The sequence below is a fragment of the Adiantum capillus-veneris genome, chromosome 2, assembly GCF_014529385.1.
Source record: "Adiantum capillus-veneris isolate H3 chromosome 2, ASM1452938v2, whole genome shotgun sequence".
NCBI classification, from domain to species: domain Eukaryota; kingdom Viridiplantae; phylum Streptophyta; class Polypodiopsida; order Polypodiales; family Pteridaceae; genus Adiantum; species Adiantum capillus-veneris.
The window spans coordinates 98,433,699-98,453,745 of NC_140932.1; the positions used below are offsets into that span (position 1 = coordinate 98,433,699).

General features: G+C 48.4%; 1 protein-coding gene across 2 annotated transcripts in view; it reads left to right on the forward strand.

Annotated features, from left to right (window-relative positions):
* Window positions 1-20,047, forward strand: part of LOC147463265 (ubiquitin family protein) — a 109,515-nt gene that overhangs the window by 41,411 nt on the left and 48,057 nt on the right. For both annotated transcript variants that reach the window (XM_086487852.1, XM_086487850.1), the window contains exon 2: window positions 10,605-10,747. In XM_086487852.1, coding sequence (XP_086343978.1) covers window positions 10,605-10,747 — 143 coding nt within the window. The remainder of the gene's footprint in view (window positions 1-10,604; window positions 10,748-20,047) is intronic.

The window sequence follows — 20,047 nt, forward strand, 5'->3', positions numbered from 1 at the left end:
AGCCATTAGCGTTTTTGGGGCAGCAGCAGATCGGCATCAGATTTCAGCCAGTAGCGTTTTTGGACAGCAGTAAGTTTGCATCAGTTTTCAGCCCTTAGATCGGTCTCGTCATCCCCGTCATTGACATCGGTCTAGCCTAGACTTGCATCAATCACATGCATCCACTTTGTACCAGTTTGTGCAATCAATAGTAGACCACTCTCGCCAACAAGAGTGGGGCCTTCGGAGGAGGGTTTTACAACGTCTCTGGTGTCGTATTCTCTTCTCTGTCTATCTCTCAGTCTCATACACTTTCACGCAGTGTCCATTCACTTGTTTGTGATCATTGCACTCTCTCATTAAGAACGGAAGGCTCTCCCTTCCATAGAAGAAAAGGAACCTTGAGCACATTACGGAGCACTCATCTTGAGAAAAAAACAACATTCATTCCGCTGCACCTTACACATTCGATGTCCTTGTTCTTCTTCTTCTTCTTTACCTTTACCTTTCTTGTTGCCTCCTTGAGCTATCAAAGCTCCTTCTGCATTAAGAGCACCTCTGGCTCGGAATGTAGAGTGCCCCTCGATCTGTCTAAGGGAAGGGAGAATTAGGTCCTAGGTGGGAAAAGAGGTACGTCCAGTTGTGAGGAAACACTGAAAGTAGGGAGGGGGAAGCTTGAATAGTAAGAGGCCAGCCATGCGTGTCGAGCTGATGTCACCTTCAGCAGAGACAAGATTGTCTCAGAGTTCCCGCATACGGCGGGTCAACTCATCGGAACTGGACGTTGTACAACTCCCGTTCAAGTCAAGAACCTGTCTCCACAATGGATGTGCATGCTTCTCTTTGGAAACTTCCTTCGTGATGCGGTCCGAGAGTTTCATCTAAGAAAGGTGAAGACTCGTATGTCTCGATCCACCCACTCGTCGATGTGGTCCCGAGTGTCGGTGGGAAGGGAAGGCTTCGTAGCCGAATGGGTGAAATCATTCAACCATTCCCAGAGTCGATGGTAGGCAGTGATTGTGTGGACTTGTGTCCTCCACACAGAATAGTTGTGTAAATCCAACTTCTTCTCCTTAGCAAACTGGGTAACGGTATAATTGTTGGATGTTGTGTTGGCAGATGCCGACGTAGTCGCAGAAGTGGAAGTGGCCGTAGTTGCAGAAGACGTTGTGACTACTGTTGTTGTTGTTGTCCCTTCTGCTTCGGAGTCGACATGTCGCGTGCTCAAAGAGTAGTTCTAGAGGTAGATTGATAAGATCGCAAGTCACCGACGAAGGTACCGTCTCCAATGTTGTAGCAGTCCAAAATAACCGCTCAGACAACCACCGGATGGTGTCCTGACGAGCAAGGGAGTAATCAACCGCACAAAGGGTAAAAGTTCAGCTTGCTGTCCGCCCTAAAAAACGCTGCAAAGGGTGCTGAAAACGCTGCTGTAATAGGGATTTCAGCGTGCCTCTACGCCACCTATCAGTACGGGAGCGTCGTAGGGTGTCAAAGGAGGGGGTTCTCGCACTTCTTAGCGGTCGAGGGGCTGAAAACAGAGAAAAAACAGCAAGTAATCAATGCCAAAAGAGTGCCGATTGGGTTTAGATACCTGACGAAGGTGTAGATCTGCAAGTGCCTAACAGTAATAGGCTCTCTAGGCGAGTGTAGGCCGCTTCCTCAAGTGCGCAAAGGCAGCGTGTGAATGAAAACGCAGCAGGTTTTCAAAAAGGCTGAGCAAGTGCAAAAACGCCAGCAGATGCAAAAAACGCTAGAGGTCCCAGAAAACGCAAGGCTGATCTAGGGCTGTTTTGCCGCGATCTGCTGCTGAGAAGGAAGCGGTGCTTGTAGGGGATGCAGAGCGGGGCTGGCAATGCAAAAACTTGGCTAAATCTGCAAAAATGCTCGTAGGTCCCAAAAGCGCTAGGCTGATTTTGCAATTTTCTGCAATGGACAAGGTCAGAGTTGCAAGCACTAGCCTCGGGATGTGAAATCGTTGAAGATTCTTCACAACTTGGCGACTGGTACCATGTGAGAGTGAGCAGTGGAGAGGGTGTGAGCCACGCGTGCCGAAAATGTTGGGGGGAGAAAGAAAGAAAGAAAGATTTTTAACGTCTATGTCAGGCCGAAATCGGCCTATGAGACAAATCAAATGTACATGGTGTGTATGTCATCCGTCTATCGGAAAGACAAATGAAACAAAACTGAACTGAATGTAGGTAGTGGGGTATCTGAGGAGGGATGGAGCTCTATCTCTAGGGGTATATGCATGTCTATATGCTCAAGGTAGTACAATCATGAGAATGCATCAAGCTATCTAGCTCCATCCTGTACTAATGGGGGGATGTAAGATGTGGTACATGGGCGGGTCTGGTGCCAAGGCTACCCGGATGAAAGCTGTCGGGTCGGCCCTCATCTGGGCCACTCGCTCCTCAGTGGCACGGCGCTCCCGGGCTCGGATCTCCTCGATCTGTCGGTGGTGGGATCTCGCGCCCCTGTAGCCTGTGACTCGTGGTCGTCGTCTAGCTCGGCTCACCTCCGCCTGTGGGAGTGTCACTCCCCTCTGAGTGTCTGGTGAGGGAGGGGCGGCAATCCTCTGAAAGAAGTCTGTGAGCTGCGACTGTCTCCCCTCTGTCTGTGTAGCTGTGTGTGGCTGTAGTAGTGTGTCCCGATGGCTCTGTATCTCTAGTAAGAACCGTCCGAGCTGTCTCTGATCTCGAGAGTCCATGATCTCTCGGAGAGTGGGCTGTCCTCTGAATAAGGCCTCATACCTGCCTCTGATCTCAGTGTATGCTCTGCATCTACATACAAAGTGCTCCTCACTCTCCACCTCCTCTGTGCAGGCTCTGCAGACTCGCTCCTCCCTGGGAACACCAATATGTCTCCCGATCTCAATCTCTAACCTGTGTGAAGCCACTCTCAGCTGACCAATCGCCACCCGTGAGCTATGTGGCATATATGTGTCCATGTAGCGTGGTCTCTGTATGAACCCCCTAGACAATATGGTGAGAAACTGGTCTCTGTAATCTGACATCCTCGTCCCCAAGCCAGGTGACTCCCAGACCTCCTAGTGTATAGCTGCCACAGATCCTGTCTCAATACCAAGTTCCTCTCACTGCGAGAGAGGTGAACATATGGTGAGTGGGGGTCGTACTGGAATGGTGGTAGGCTCTCCATGTCAAGACCGTGTCCCTCAAACCATGCTCTGACCTGTGAGTACCATGCTCTCTCATGCCCACTCTCTGATAGCTGTATAGTTGCCTCAAATGCTCTGCGAGTAAGTCTGTCAGGAGGTAGCTCTCTCATCCTCTGGATGAAGCAGACTGTCTGGAATAGTGCCTCTACCACCATAGGTGGTGTGGCGAGCTCGGCTCTAATAATGTCATGTGGCACTGTCTTCTTGCTGCGGAGCAAGCGTGAGATCATACATACCTGTGGCGTCTCAAGCTGTGTCCACTGGTCAGCTGTCAATCCTGGTGCCCATACTGCTGCCGAGTACATCAAGGCCGGGGTGACTAAGGTGTCGAAAAGCCACCCCTTCGTGCGGGGTTCCTGAAAGTGTGCCTGGTGGCATCTCCGCTCTAGCATGGCCAGAGCTGCATATCCTCGGGTGAGCCTGTCAGCAGCAGCCTGCCTCATAGTGAAGGGTCCTGGTAGGCTGGTGAATGTGATGCCAAGGTAGACATAGGAGGTGACTACATCAACCTGTCCTCCTGCTGCTGTGAAGGTGGCAGCGCTCCTCACTGCACTGGATGTGTGAAAGATCATAACCTTGGTTTTGCCAAGGTTCACAGTCAACCCCCTGTGTGTGCTGAATTCGTCCAAGGCCTCAAGATGGCGTTGCAAGCCCTCGGGTGACTCTGAAATCAACACAATATCATCAGCATATAACATGATGTGGACCGGAGTACCTGCCAAGTCGCTCCCCTCTCCTCCTGCTCGCAGTATGTAGTCGGAGATCTCGTCGATGTAGAGCCCAAAGAGTGTCGGGGAGAGTGGGCATCCTTGCTTAACACCAATGGTGCTAGCAATGGTCTCTGAAAAACCGCCTGGGCAACGAACTCGACCCGTCACCTTCTCGTAGAGAGCATATATGGCCCAAATCATCTCTATTGGTACCCCAATGCTGTGAAGGCGCTGGAAGAGTCTCTCGCGTGGGACTGTGTCAAAGGCCTTGCGGAAATCCACAAAGCAGCAGTAAAACCTCTTCTTCCGCGCCTTTGCCCCATCAATGAGGCAGCGCAGAACGAAGATGTGATCAGTGGTGGAGAAAGCTCGTCTGAAACCTGCCTGGCCTGGAGCTCGTAAACCCTCGATCTCTGCGTAGCATCTGAGCTGTGCCTCAAGTACTGCTCCGTATAGCTTGGCCATCGTGTGGCCAATCATGATAGTCCTGTAGTTCCCTGGGTCCAGGGTGTCGCCAGATTTGTGGATAGGCACTATGGTGTGCTGTGTCCACTCCTCTGGGAAGCCCTCCCCTATAGCCCGGTTGAAGACATGTGCAATCAACGGTGCTATAGTGGAGGCCGCATAAATGATGTGCTCACTCTGTAATCCAGTATGGTCAGCTGATCGTCTATGCTGCATGCGGCGTATGGCCCTCTCTACCATCTCTGCTGTAAAGAAGGAGGAGCACGTGGGGCGTGGCTCGTGTGGCTGTGGGATAGGAGGCTGCCCTGGCACCTCGTAAAGTCGCTCTGCATAATCATGCCATATCTGTGGATCCTCAATAGCTGTAGTCGGACGTGGCTCGCGCAGGGTGCGCCATGCCGTCGCGCTATCTATGCTCATGAATAGGCGGCATAGCTCAAGCTCCTGTGCCTGTTCGAATGCTCGCCGCTTTTGGCGTGTCAGCGTCTTCATATGCCGTCTGGCCTCTCTCTCTGTGATCTCTCCTAAGGCTCGCCGTGCACGGAGGCGTCGGTATAGCTCTCTGCACTCATCATCATACCAGCGGTTCTGAGGCATAGTCCCGGGGGGGGGGAGTGCGTCTTGTGTGAGTGGTGTGTGGAAAAGAGCTAATAGCTGAAGTGTGGAGAACGGAAGAGATATGTGATGTGAGAACTGAGAGTGGTGTGGATGGGTGGAGAGAGAGAGAGAGAGAGAGAGAGAGAGAGAGAGAGAGAGAGAGAACACAAGTGCTCTGCAAATGATGCTCTCAATACACAATGTATGACTACAAGACTCTAACCATTCTATTTATAGAATGTTAGGTTTAGGTAGGGCAAAATGTGTAACTGGTTCAAAAAACATAAAAAGCCCAAAAATGGCTAAAAAAGTGTACACCTAGCTAGGCTCAGAAAATGACTGTCCAGACACGTGCTAAAGTGTTCGCCCATGCAATCTACATGATGTGCGATGGGTGGCCAACCCGGGACAATCACTAGCCATACCAAATGGCGAAGCAACGGTGGTGTAACTCTTAACACTGTAGTTGATGGTAGTCATGGGGGACTGATCGCCCCCTCCACACCTTCCGTTTTTCTCTACTCTCTCTCTCTCTCTCTCTCTCTCTCCTGCACATGCGCACTCACATGGTATCAGAGCACAGGCTCTTCATGTTCTAGGCACTTCATCATCTTCTGCATCAGGTTCTCCCTCCCAAAGAGAAGATCAGCCAGCGTTTTGCATCAGCCAGGCAAGCGATGGGGTATGTTGAGTTTTCATCGCGGAGAAACCCTTCTCCACCTGCGTTTTTTGATCTCCCTAATCGCGATCACCTCCAGGTAGCAAGCGCTGGCCTCTACAAGCTCTTTCCTCACCGGAAAATCCCTCCCTCCATCTGCGTTTCAGCCAGCAGCTGCATTTATGGTAGGCTGCTGCGTTTTCAGCTGAGGGGGACAACGCTAGCCAGCCTTGGCCCACCATGGATCTTGCCTCCCACCTGGCTTAGCATCCGGTGCTTTGCTGGCGAAATTCCTCTCCATATCATCAGATTTCAGCCATGTACACCTGCTGTTTTTTATCTGTTTTCAGCCCACCTGGGGCTGTGACATTGATTCCCACCCTCCCCAGACCCACTGCACCGATCCTGACCCTGCCGGAGCGTATGAGCACGCTGGAAATCGCTGGACAGCAGCGTTTTCATCACCTCGCAGTTGTGTTTTTGGGTGGACAGCAGCCTCTTGGCTTTCGTTTTTCACTGAGGATGAAGTTACCTCCTGCTAGGACACCATCCGATGCTGGTCCGTGCGGTCTCTCAGTGACTACTACAGTACACTGTATCTTTGACATTGGCTTGATCATCTACGAGCTTGCGATCCTTGGGAGATCCATTCATTCTAGTCTTCATTCGGCGGTTGCGCACTCCAGAGGGGGTGGTGACTCATGGTTTGCTATGGACACAGCTATGCACTCATAAGAGGAATTCACACGGCTCATGGCATATGGGATTCCGACATTCCCAGAGAAGACACCACCATCTTGGGTGGACAGACACTTACCACTTGACCTGGACACGTTAGATCACTTTCTTACACAGGAGCATCTACATGGACTTAGAGAGAGGATCTTGGATCTCTTCTTGGACAGGTTCATTGCTTGGATCTACAGACTGGAGTGGGACTTCAGTGCTTTGGACTCGCTTGGAGAGTTTACCCACGAGAAGCGCCATGAGAAGCGGGGGATCAAGCATTCGACGACTACATCCGGAGTCACCCGGAGCTTGGCTTGGATGGTAGTGCAGTTGCTCTTCTACACTCCTGATCATTTGGATTGCTACCTTTAGAGTTGCTTACACTCACCCTTAGTAACTTTATAGCGGACTTATCCCCCGACTTGGGCAGTAGGTCACTCCCAGCTCATTCACATTGAGAGCCACACCGAGTCGCGGTTCGGTGGTGTTGTTGGCGTAGATTCTGTTTTGGTTAACACTCGAGGATTAGAGGCAGGAGATACAGGCAAGACGGTGCAGATAGATTGGTCTAGCCTTTCCTCTTCTCAGAGGATGCTTACGGTGCAGACAGATTGGTCTAGCCTTTCCTCTTCTCAGAGGATGCTTACGGTGCAGACAGCTTGGTCTAACCACACATCTTCTTAGAGGCCCTTCACAGCGCAGACTGTTGAGTCTGGCTTTTCCCTCATCTTAGATTTCCCTACCTACTGACAGCACACCATCCGGTGGTGGTCCGTGCGGTCTCTCGGTGACTGCTGCAGCTTACGGTAGCTTCTACAGTGCAGACTGTTTAGTCTGGCTTTCCTTGTTTCGGAGGACGTTTACGACGCGAATTGCTACATCTGGCCTTCCTGGAGTTTTACACAACTTAGCCACTTGTCCACCTTGGGTTATAGGTTCATGCATTTACAGGCTTCCGGTCATTCTCATGACGGTTCTTGGGCCTCCCCATTTTCTCCAGACGGTTTGACTATAGACACCACATATCCTATTGGGCAGGACACTTGCAGGACTATTGGCACTTCTTTTACGACAAGGAGTCGTTTTCACACTCAGTTCGGAACATTCACGCAGTATCTTCACCCTGTATTTTGACGGAGTACAACAGTTTGCTACACTGCTCGTGACGGCACTTTACCATGGAGATCTCTCGGAGGTTGGGACACCCCAGACTGCTGCAGACATCACAATAGACATCTTTATCATTTGCCTCACATCTTCGGCTTCATACGGTTTGTTTAGCATCCGGTGCTGGGAGGGGGTGTTAGACTTACACCACTCTGTTGCTTCACAGGTGTAGGGCATACATGTACGGCTAGTGTGCCTCCGGGCTGGCCACCCTTTGCATATGCATATAGATTGCACTGTCTGGCCGTCCACTTCTGGGCCGGCTGCCCACCTTGTCCGGGCGCCCTCTATATTTCTTTTTCTTGTTGGGTCGTGGTGGGTTTTCTCTTGCATTGCCCTACCTCCCTTTGGGCACCTATATATGGGGCCAAGGGGGGCACCCACAGCCACAATCTGACATATGTTTGTATTTGCAAGTGTTGTGGTTCATGGTAGTCGTGCGGGGTCGATTGCCCCCTCCTCTCACACCTTGTGTTTGTCTCTCTTTCTCTCTCTCCCCCCCCCCCCCCCCCTCTTCCCCCCCCCCCCCCCCTTCCGCGCATGCGCACTCTCATAGTTGCTAGGAAAGTGGTTTACTTAAATGGCCAGAGTGCTATATGCTTGGCTAAGAATCCCATGTTTCATGCACTCACAACGCATATAGATGTACTCCCTCACTAGGGCAAAGACTACCAGGCTCATCAGACAAGACTTGATTCAGCTGGATATGAAGAGGACATGGATACAGCTTACACATGAGTTGTGTACGAAGATGGCTTCCTATAGAGAGCATCTTCTCCAACTTATGGAGGATGGTTTTGTGATCATACCAGGTTACATAAATACTCATCTATCCCACGGGATACGATGTGCTATCGGTGAGATACGCACATCCTCACATCAGCTAGAGATCGAGACAGGCAGATTTAGAGGAGTACCATCTGAGTCCAGGATTTGTCAGGTGTGCCAGATAGAGCCGGAGACAGAGCTACATTACATATGTCACTGCCCAATATACTATGAGATACGAGGCCGCTTTCACTGTCTATTCAAAGAGGGTTTTGGACCACTTTCTAGAATCATGAGATACCGGGATTAGAAATGCCTTGGATTATACTTATTGGAGATTTGCAAAATCAGAGAGGACTTCTTGAAGAGGGGCACAATGAGAGAGAACCAGCGACAATGGCAGATTACAGGTTTCTTTCAATCATAGACAGAGGAGTTCGAGCAGTCCCCACAACATAGCAGCACCGGAAGCATACTGCTTGATCGGGCGATAGAGTTGGGGCGGTCCCGTTGTCCACGGATGAGGGGGCCCTCTCGACATTGACACAGATTGTGACAGAGGATCCATACCATACTGGCGCAACGTAGGAGCCGTCAAGACAGAGTGCTTATCGTGGAGGACATTGAACCTCTACAGCCTTTTGGATACTGATGTCTTTACTGTCAGAGAGCTCCATTGTATCAGCCGCCCCCTGCTCCCCCCCCCCCCCCCCCCCCCCCCCCCCCCCCCTCTTTTGTATCCCCCCATTGTATCAGCTTTCACCCCACCCCTACCCACTATTTTCTTTTCAGTTCTTTGTACTTTTTGTACCCAGACTTGGTATTAGATTGACCACATGTAACCTTTTGGTCTCATAGGTCCTTTTGGCCTTTTGAAGACGTTAATATTACATTTCATTTCATTACATTTCTCTCTAGTCAAGTTCAATTAGTTGTAGTTTCTATTCATGTGTTGCTATTGATTTCTCGCTTGGTGTAACACTTGCCACCAGTCTGCACTCTCAAATTCAAGCTAGTAATATCTACGGCTAGAATGTGCACATTAGTGATTTTGTTCACAAAGTCTCTAACTTCCCCTCTACTGGGGTGTGGGCCAACAATCTTGTAGATGATAGAGGTCACTTAAAGGTGGTTGACCTCAGTTACTAAGTTCACTTTCTCCTACGACAAATGAAAGTCGAATGGTAGACTAGGTGAATTCGAGCGAGGGTCTTCGTTGGAGTCCCTTCCGAGGTGCTGGAGTTGAGTCCACCATCCGCGTCTGCGGCTATAGGCGAAAAGCCAAACCACAAGAAGGGGTGGGGGGGGGGGGGGGGGGGGCAATGTTTCTACAGAAGCTAGAAGTTCGTGTAACTGTACGTTGTATGTGCTTAAGGGATGAGTGTGTGTGAGTGCACGTGTGCGAGAAGAGAACTTTTAATGTCGTAAGAACATTCCCAAGCCTCAAGAGATCTCATAGATAAGGCGGATGGGCAGGGCAGGCAAAGAGGGTGGCAGCATTGGCAGCGAGAGGGGCAGGGGCTGTAGCGTGAGCTGTGTGGCGAGATGTGCCAGGAAAACTGGTGGGAATTGCAGGTTGCAGCTTGTGAGCAATTGTGCTGCGAATGGTGGGGGGGGGGGGGGGGGGGGGGGGGGGGGGGGGAACAGGAGCAGCATGCTTGTTTCGTAGATCTTTGTGAGCACTGGTGCTAGCAAGTGAGTGGCTGCTTACAAAACATGCAGCAAAGCCTCATTTTGTTGGTGTTGTTTCAGTGTTGATATCTTCTTTAGGAACTGATAGCTTCAGCAGACTATCTGCTCATGCATAATTGACTTTTTTAAAGGCATTGATCTTTCTAATAGTTGGGGTTTGGCTAGCACAAGAAACAGGAGGTTTTAATTTTTACATTTATGCATTGAAATTGGAAATCCTAGAGTACGATTTTGAAATATGCTGCATCTGATTCAACTTGTCCCTTGTGGAAAAGCTCAGGTAATTGCTTAGAATTGATCCCAGATATAACCTCATCTAAAGTAGAAGAATTGCGTAATTTGGCAAGTTGTCATGCATTGATTTGAGGTGGAATGCCACAAAACATTCTGCAACTTTTCTGGAGTGCGAACACTTGTATAAAAGAAAAGCTTCATCTGGCATTAATTTTGTCCTCTGATGTTAGGTGGAACAGTATGCAAATCAATTGGTGATAAGAATGTTTTGCAGCCATGTCTCTTGCTAAAGTTAAAAGTTTTGTTTGCAATTGCTTGTTATGCAAGTTCAGGTGTCATAGTCATTTTAGAGTTACACTTTGAATTATGTAGTGTGGCCTGGTCGCTTTGGAGATTTTGTTCAAGATTATGTGTGTTTTTTTTGCAGCACTGTTGAGGATGAAATACTTGTGGAACCTGTAGATGCTCCAGAAATTGTAGACGATTTTGAGTTTGAAGAAATTGATAGTCAAGATATAAAAGATAGAGAGGTTAACAAGCTGAAGCTAAGGCGACGTATTGAGCAATATAAGTTGAGTACATATAGATTTGCAATTGTCTACGTTCTTCCAGAAAAATTGTTTATTTTCTCCTTTGTTTAAGACAAGTCCTTCATGTGGCTTTGCTCAAAGGTCGTTCTCAAAGTTTTGAAGCTTATGGTTGTTCCGTTGTAGTTATGTTTCAAAGCCCTGTAGTCATAACTTTTTGAAGTGAATGTTTAAAGAAGTAGGGTGCACTGATATTGGGTGAGCCTTCTGCTGCTAGCAGCTAACAATGTCCATGTAAAGGCTTTGGTTAAGAGAATCAAGTCTTCTCATACAAAGGATGGAAATTCTTTTTGGTGACAGCTGATGCATCAACAGTCACAACAGACAAATGGCAGGGGGTATGCCCAATTACACTGGGCATTGGGAGGATTCGTCCTTTTATGGAGATGGTAGGGGGCCTAAGTCTCGGATGCAGGGAGGCTATGGGGCCTTCGGGGCCCCTATGCCAGAGTCTATAGGAGGAATGTAGGTTTGGCATGCAGGGCATGATGGGCTATTCATTTGGGCCACTGTTTGGAGGCATGTATGGAAGTGGGATGAACATTTTTTGATATAACCTTTGAAGAAATAAAATATTGTACGCAGGCCACACTCCATGATCTGTTGATTCCTTTGAACTGTCAGAAGTACTATGGAAAAGGGGGACAGAGTGTGAAGTTTGACACTTTTGATGGGCGGCAGGACGAGTTGAAGGCTCTTAGACAGAGGGGTGACAGTGAACCTTGGCAAGACCAAGGTTCTGATATTCCACACTTTAGGGATTGTTCGGAGGAGATCAGTCTTCCCCTTTGCAGATAGCCAGATTGAGGTGGTAGAGTCATATGTGTACTTGGGCATCACATTCACTGCTAGGACAGGCCGCTTCTCCATGGCACAGGCTGTTAGAGACCGCACCACCCAAGCATACGCAGCGCTAGCTATGCTTGAGAGGGGCTGCCATCATACACATTTTCAGGAGGCTCGCACGAAGAGCTGGTTATTTGACACCTTAGTCACTCCAGCCCTACTATATGCTGCCCCAGTATGGACCCCAGGTCTTTCAGAGCAGATGTGGAGCAGACTTGAGAGGCCACAGATACTGATGCTTGCCCGGATGATTCGGAGTAAGCCATCAGTTCCCCATGATATTGTGAGAGCAGAGTTTGGTGCTTCACCTATGGTAGTGGAGGCACTATTCCAGACTGTGGGATATCTTCACAGATTGAGAGACATGAGAGCAGACAGACTACCTCGTCTTGCTCTAGAGGCATCTCGAGAGCTAGCAGACTCAGGAGATCAGAGGTCATGGTATGCCACTGTGACTAGGTGGCTTCAGACTTATGGTTACTCTATGGACAGATTGCCTCCTTCACAGTATGATCCAGATGCACCACGCCAGGTCCTCTCACACACTGAGAGGAACACAGTCATCAGGTATGAGCTCATACAGAGATACACAGAGCAGACCTGGATTACACCTTCGCGGCCACTGGCCACGAAGATGGCATACTACAGAGACCACTTCCTCACGCTCACTGAGGATGGGTTCATACAGCGGCCTAGATACATGGACATATATCTACCGCATGGCACGAGGGTGGCCATTGGACAGCTCAGAGTATCATCACATCAGCTAGAGATAGAGAGTGGCAGAGCAGCCCGCATCCCACGAGAGGCCAGGCTATGCAGATTGTGCAGACAGGAGGTAGAATGTGAGAGCCACTTCCTGTGCAGATGTCCCCACTATGCTGAGATCAGATCATGATACCCCATCTTGTTCGATAGACCGAGAGTTTCACTACAGTCAGTGATGACATCATTGGATCAGAGGCTGCTGGGGAGACTCTTGATAGAGATGCACCAGCATAGAGAGCGAGCCCTTGAGATGGGGGAGGGTAGAGCTGAGGACAGATAGACACAACTCACGGATTACTTCCAGGCTCTAGCACCTACACAGACGCAGTCACAGCCACCCACATACCAGGGGATGACTCTAGCACGAGCTGAGGAGGCCAGAGCTAGACGGAGACCACGGCTACCAGGATATCGCTCTCGAGCATCCCAGAGACATAGGAGAGAGGTTCAGGCCATCAGGGCACGACATGCAGCCCACATTCAGAGCAGAGCAGAGCAGACACTTGACCTAGCTCACATAGCTAGACTCATCACTTCAGGCTCGCGGATGTATCAGATACTACACCCTACCCTCACCACTGGCTGGAGCTGACTCAGCCACATACACCCTACACCCTCCTCCCTCCTATCACAGTTGTATATTCTATCATGTATACCGGATGTTTTGTTATTACCCGGTCACACTACATTTTGTACACCGGATGCTTTGTTATTACCCGGTCACACACCCCATTGTATATACCGGATGTTCGATTATTACCCGGTCACACCCCACATTTTTGTTACTTTGCACGCACACAGGATATCCAGCGGATATATACTTTGTACATTGATTTGTCTCATAGGCCAGTTCTCTTTGGCCTTTTGAAGACGTAAATAAAATCTTTCTTTCTTTCTTTCTTTCTGCGTACGGCAGTTTGATGCAGCTTTCTCTTGGGCAATTTTAGAGAGGCCTCCAAGATGAGAAATGCCTCTTCCTCTTTGAAGTGGAATGCTCTACACTGGCGGTCTACTCTTTTGATTCAGCAACATGCTCCAAGACACTTGTTTGCTTCTCTACGGTTGATACAAGCTTTTGAGGCATAATATATCTGCATCGAATGAGCTTCTGTTTGAGGAGAATGTCACTTTGTAACCTATGAGGTTTTGGGATGTGCATGTACCAGTGGCTCCTTGTCGGTTGGTCGCTTGGAATGAGCAGATGGAGGAATACTACTATGGGTTGCCTCTCTTGTTGAAGAGGCCTTAAGCATAAAGATTCTAGCATACAAGGGAGGATGACACACGCTCAAGATGGGTATTCTTTGCTTACGAGAGAGCTGACTTTTGAGACAAAGAAGACTAGCTCCAAGGAGAAGCCTCAAACCAAGGATCAGAAAAAGATTTAAGGACCAGAAGCAGGAACCCAAGAAGAAGATGACGAGGAAGCTTTGGGCAACTCACAAGTATGCAGAGCAGAACCTGGAATGGTTCCAGCAAGGAAAATGTTTTACATGTATGAGGATGGTCACAAAATCTGCTCATTGAAAGAAAAGAATCAAAGACTAATGTTGGGCTTGTAGTGGATATCCTTGGGGCTCAGCAGGGGGATTAGTCTTTCAAGCCTTGCAGGGCCCAAGGAAAATTTTATATCACAAGGTGCAGAGTGAAGCCAAGGAGATGGGACCACAGATAGATGTGGCTTTGAGAGTTTTAGGGCATGGGTGGGCAGTGACCCCTTTGATAGGCAAACTTTGTTCGCATGTCCTGAGGTACTTTGGATAGGATTTTCGCATCGTGCCACTTGAGGGGTTTGATTTCCTTTTGGAGATTCTATGGCATCATAAGAACAATGTCATGATTGACACCTAGGCCAGGAAGCTCTGCTTGAAGCAAAAGGGCAAGGACCTTATTCTTGATGTAAATCTCAAAGGGGAGCAAGTTCCGATTGAAAGTGCTCTTGTAGTTTCTAAGTTAATGAACCCATATCTATATGTATGCAATTATTGCCAAACCATGAGACAACCACCAACAAGTGCACCCCCCCCCCCCCCGTTGCCGTCTCCACCCGCTTTCGTTTACACCTCTTCTCTGTTTGGCTGGGTTCTCGTCAACGGCTCCTTGGTTTTGTCAACGAACTTCGCCCCAACAGGAACACTTCTCACCCTCACTTGTAGTAGCAGACATAGATGGAAGCTCGTGCTCCGCCTCACAAGGACTCAAATGAAGCCCCCTCGCCTAGCCTCGCCGAGCCCTCTATCCGACTTGCTCTATCGCCAACAGAGCAAGCGAGCGTTGCAACAAAGGTGGAGTGGCTTCAGGCCACCTCTGTCATTTGCAAGTTATTGGTAGTCGACCTAGCAGAGGCGATGTGTGTGATCTCCTTCAGGCCCGTCTCCTAGCAGAGGTCGGAAAGATCATCGACATAGAGCTTCTTGGGCGAGGATACTACCAGATTGAGTTTGAGACTCCCGAGATGGTTGCCAAGGTCATCTCGATAAGCCCCCGAGCGGTCAGGGCTCATTTTCGACAGTGGTGCCATGGTTTTGACCCAGCTTCAAATGTTCTTGTCGTGGAAGCAGATTTGCCCATTTTGGTCTTCTTTCCCTGCTTGAAGAGAGTGTACCTCCCGCTTCTTTCCAGGATTGGTTCCTAGATTGGGACAATCTTGGAGACCCCACGCACGGCAACTTCAATGGCTGCCAAGGCTGCAGGTATTCCCACAGTACGCGTTTTGGTGCGCGACACTCACACCCTCCCGAAGGAAGTCCTTCCTAGGGTGAGTGGTGGGTGGCTATAGCCTATGCCAGAGGATGGAGTACTCGGGACTCCCGAACTAGTACTTCATTTGCAGATAGATGGGCCAGTTAGCGAAGACGTGTCCTTGCAGGAGATCTCAACCCTCATCACATGCTCAGTCCCCCAAGACTAAACATGCCCAACAGACAGGTACCGAGGACACAAAGGCAGGCACTTCGACAGAGGCCAGCGACCGGCCAGCCGATGGCTGGCAGCAGGTGCACGATCGCCGTCGACAGGAAAGGGCTTGCCACACCGCCCCCCCTGATGGCGGACCTCTTGCAGCCCATCATCGTTGGGTTCCGACAGGGGAACGTTTCGACCCTTTGCAAGAGGAGTCCCCCCCCCCCCCCCCCCCCCCCCCCCCCCCCCCCCCCCCCCCCCTCTGTGCTCATTTTATTTATACTGCGAGGGGGAGATACCATGTTGTTACAACAGTGGCGACCTATCACTCTCCTCTCTTCTGTGTATAAGATAGTGGCCCGCATGACCAATGCTCACTTGCACCCTTCCTTGCCGGATTTGATACAACTTCATTGCCCTTTGCAAGAGGAGTCCCTTCCCCCCCCCTCCTCTGTGCTCATTTTATTTATACTGCGAGGGGGAGATACCATGCTGTTACAACAGTGGCGACCTATCACTCTCCTCTCTTCTGTGTATAAGATAGTGGCCCGCATGACCAATGCTCACTTGCACCCTTCCTTGCCGGATTTGATACAACTTCATTGACTAGTTTTGTTTCAGGGTCGATGCATTCTGGACAGTATTCACTGTCTATGATGATGTTGAGTGGGCCAGGTAGTCAGGAGAGCCCCTTCTCGAGGAAGGAAAGGTCTCTTTGACGTTACTTGCATGCCGACGGGTGTTGGATACAGGCGCACATCGTTTACAGCTATGGATGATGGCGAACACTCTTGACTCACTTTTCAGGATCCTGTAGATTATGGAAGCCTATTCAGGTTGTTGGGAGTCTGTTCGAGTTGTTGAATATCCGACAGGCGTTTAGCTGTGGATCTGACCTTTATGGTGGATGATACGGTTAGTGCTTCTTTCTTGCGTGCACCTCTCTTCTCCGCTGCTCACGTCAACAGATGTTAGTCAATAGAGATTGTGGATATGGGAGCGTTGCCCGCTTTCGGAGTTGTACTGATATCCGAGGGAGTGGTGTTGGCCATCCGGTTTTAGCAATTGCTTTACAGTCTCGTTTTTGAGAATTTTCCTTTTCTCTGCCAGCATATTCTCCTTTGGGTCAGATTCAGAGGTCTTTAGGCCTACACAACCACTCCCTTGGTTGAATGCAGGACTCTAATGTTTATATGGCTCTCACTTGTTTCCTCATAGACATGGGGCTAGCACAGTGGATTATGTTTTGGTTCAGCCCAGTTTCATCACCTCTATTCAGGACTCTACAGTCGGGCCAAGGCCTATCGGGGTAGCAAGAGGGCATTCTCATTGGTTGGGTTGTCCTTTGATTGTGAAGACTCCATTATCCATTTGATTCTCCAAATAGGCCTGTTGATAGGAATATTTGATGTTGTTGTAGGACTCCGTTGGCTATCGGCATCTGGCTTTTGACTAGGAGCATTGGGAGACTTAGGAATCCAAATCTCTTGATGAACTTTGTAACTCCTTTGTTGACTTTGCCTTGCTCTAGCTCTTGTTGAGTTTTTTTGTTTCTTCATGCAGGTCTGGTGTAGTTGCAGCTGGCTTGCAGTTGATTGGTAGCCAAATCTTTGTATAACCTGTGTAGAATCCATGTCTGAGAGGAAGATCCTTTGAGATCCATCTTTGTTTTGTATCCTCTTGAGAGTTGTGGTTGACTTTAGCATCTTTCAATAGTGACAAAAACCCGTTTCGGTCCTCCGAAACGGCGAAACGGTCGAAACGTTTCGACGAAACGAGCGAAATGAGTTGATTTTTTTTTTGGCCCCCTTCTGACCAGTTGACCTCAAACCACCCGTTTGGAGATTTTTTAAGCCATGTACAAAGGCTGTCTCATGATTCAAGTTCACTCTTGACTCAGTCTCATATCTAGATTCTGGTATTTCACATGTCTTGATAGGTGAATTTGTACGTATATTCAATGTATAATTATAGGTATATACATGTAAAACGAAACCTGTGTTTCGCTTTCTTTGAGCTCCGAAACGAAACGTTTCAGAAACCTCGAAACCCCGAAACACATGAAACGCTGAAACGTTTCATGTCACACTGCTTCAGGGAGACTGATTCTGTCTACATAGATGGTATCTACAGATGCTTATGCATAGAGGATAAGGAGAGACCTCTAGAGGAGCTCACTTATATATTGACAGAGACACTACAGATGCAGCAGCAGAGGCATACCCCCACATTGAGCATGGACAGCGACGACATTCTAGGAGCATACCTCAAATAGCTGGTATGATGAGGAGTGCAAAAAAGAGATCAGAGCCCGACATCAGAGGGAGGTAGTACTTCTAGGAGTCATCACTCACAGGCAGTCACTGATTGCTTCTCGGTGTTTGGTACGACGAAAGAAGAGGGCGTTTCTAGCCCGACTAGAGAAGGATTTATGCCAGTTGTTTATGAGCTAGGATTCAAGTGAGGCATGGCGATTCTTCCATGGGCATTCTCCTCCACTAGTCATCACCTCTACAGAGGTATGGGGTCAGTATGCATCATCTCTCTACACAGTCTCGGAGGCAGCCACCTCTTCCAGCTCCGCCAGAGCCACGCCCACACACACGTGCTTTCTTTACAGCCGAGATGGTAAAGAAAGCCATTGGCAGGATGAGGACCAAGAGAGCATATGATCACGATGGCCTAGTAGCAAAGCATTTTATATATGCCAAAGACCTGCTTGTATAGCTTCTATTAGTGATGTTCAATCATGCCATGTACAAGGGCCTACCTGATACTTAGAGTTGGTCTACTATCGCACCTATCTTCAAGTCAGGGGACCCTATGGAGCGTGGGAACTACCGCACTATCATGATTCGACACACATTGGCATGGTTGTACACATCCATCCTTAAGTAGCAGTTGAGTAGATGGGCAGAGAGAGAGGGTGTACGAGCAATAGGACAGGTGGGTTTCAAGAGAGGTTTCTCTACTCGTGATCATATTCTGACACTCAAAGCCATTGTTGAGGAGGGGAGATTGAAGTCGTGGAGTGGAGCTTAGATCGACTCTCTCTCACACACACACACACACACACACACACACACACACACACATAGAGCTTACACAGTACGCACAGAATTCTTTGAAGGGTTATCTCCCAAATCTTATTATTCACACAAGTATATGTGAGTATATACAAAGAGTTAGTGATAAGTGAGTTAGGCGGGCGGGCGGCCATATCCGTGTAAGAGGCCACTTGGGCTTTAATCCCAACAACCTCCCACTTAAAGTCCAATCTGGCACTTTAAGTTACTGTAAATCTATGAACATAAATGTACAAAGATTTACATGGTTGCCATCTATCCAATGCCCAATAACTCACGACAATGCACAAAGCCCTCTTCTGGAAGTCCCTTTGTGAGTATATCAACAGGATTGTCCTTGGTGTGGATCTTCATCAGTTGTATCTGCTTGTCTTTAAGTACTTACCTAATGAAGTGATATTTTACATCAATATGCTTAGTCTTTGATCTGTGCAGTTCCTGTGTTTGCTTACTATAAACACAATGCTCACAAAACTCGAAATCTTGAAATGAAAAGCCAGGCAAATAACCATAACGAGAAAGTATTTCCATTCCTCTTTTTGACATATGTCCCAGCCTACGATGCCACAGTGACACACTTGGCTGCTCAATCACATTAATTACATGGTTTTTAACCTCTGGAACATGTAAAGTGTACAGAGTTCCTGACTTGCTGCCATGTGCTACAGTTGTCGAACCTTTGGAGATCTTCCAAGCGTTGTTTCCAAAAAGTGTCACATAACCCACATCATCCAAGTTCCCTGTACTGATCAAGCTCTTTCGGATTGCTGGAACATGTCTGACATTCTTGAGCCATAAAGAAGAGCCATTCTGAAACTTCAACTGCACATCTTTCACTCCAAGTATGTCACAAACCGGCTCATTGCCAAGTCTGACATAATCTTTAGTAGACACGTATGATGTAAACCACTCTTTGTGCGGAGAAACATGTAAAGATGCCCTTGAGTCGATAATCCAATCACTCATAGCATATCCATCCTCTGTAGTCAAGAAAACAGAATCAAAATTGCTTGTGAGGAAGATGTCACTAGTTGTTATACCAGAATCACTGTCTGAACCAGATCCTGTGACATTCACCTCTTCAATCTTCACTGAACTCTTCTTTTCATCTTGCTCAGAACTCTTTGTTTTGCCTTTTTCTTGTTTCCACTTCGTGCAGTCTCTCTTCATGTGACCCTTCTTGCCACAATGGTAGCATTCTATGTCATCCTTTGACTTCGAGTCACGAGACTTACTTCGGTTTTGTGCCTTCTTATCCTTCTTCTCTTTAGACTGTTGTCTCCCTCGAACGACCAAAGCACTATTGCCTTTGCTTTTGTCAATGTTCTTCCTGTTCACTTCCTCTGTAAGCAAGCTGCCTTCTACATTGGCACTTGTAAGACCCTCTGGCGTGACAGAATTACTTAATGCCATGCGAAAAGTATCCCAACGGTCTGGCAAAGTGATTAATAGAAACATAGCCTTCACTGAATCTGGAAAGACTATCTCCAGTGGTGTTAACTGGCTGAAAATTGTGTGAAATTTGTTGAGATGATTTGACATGGCTGTCCCTACCTTCATCTTCAAATCCACCAATTTCTTAAGCTAGTAAATCTGAGAAGCAGCACTTCGTTTCTCGTACATATCACATAGCTTTTGCCATATGCCATATGGTGTAGTCTCTTCTGCTATGTTGAAGTAAA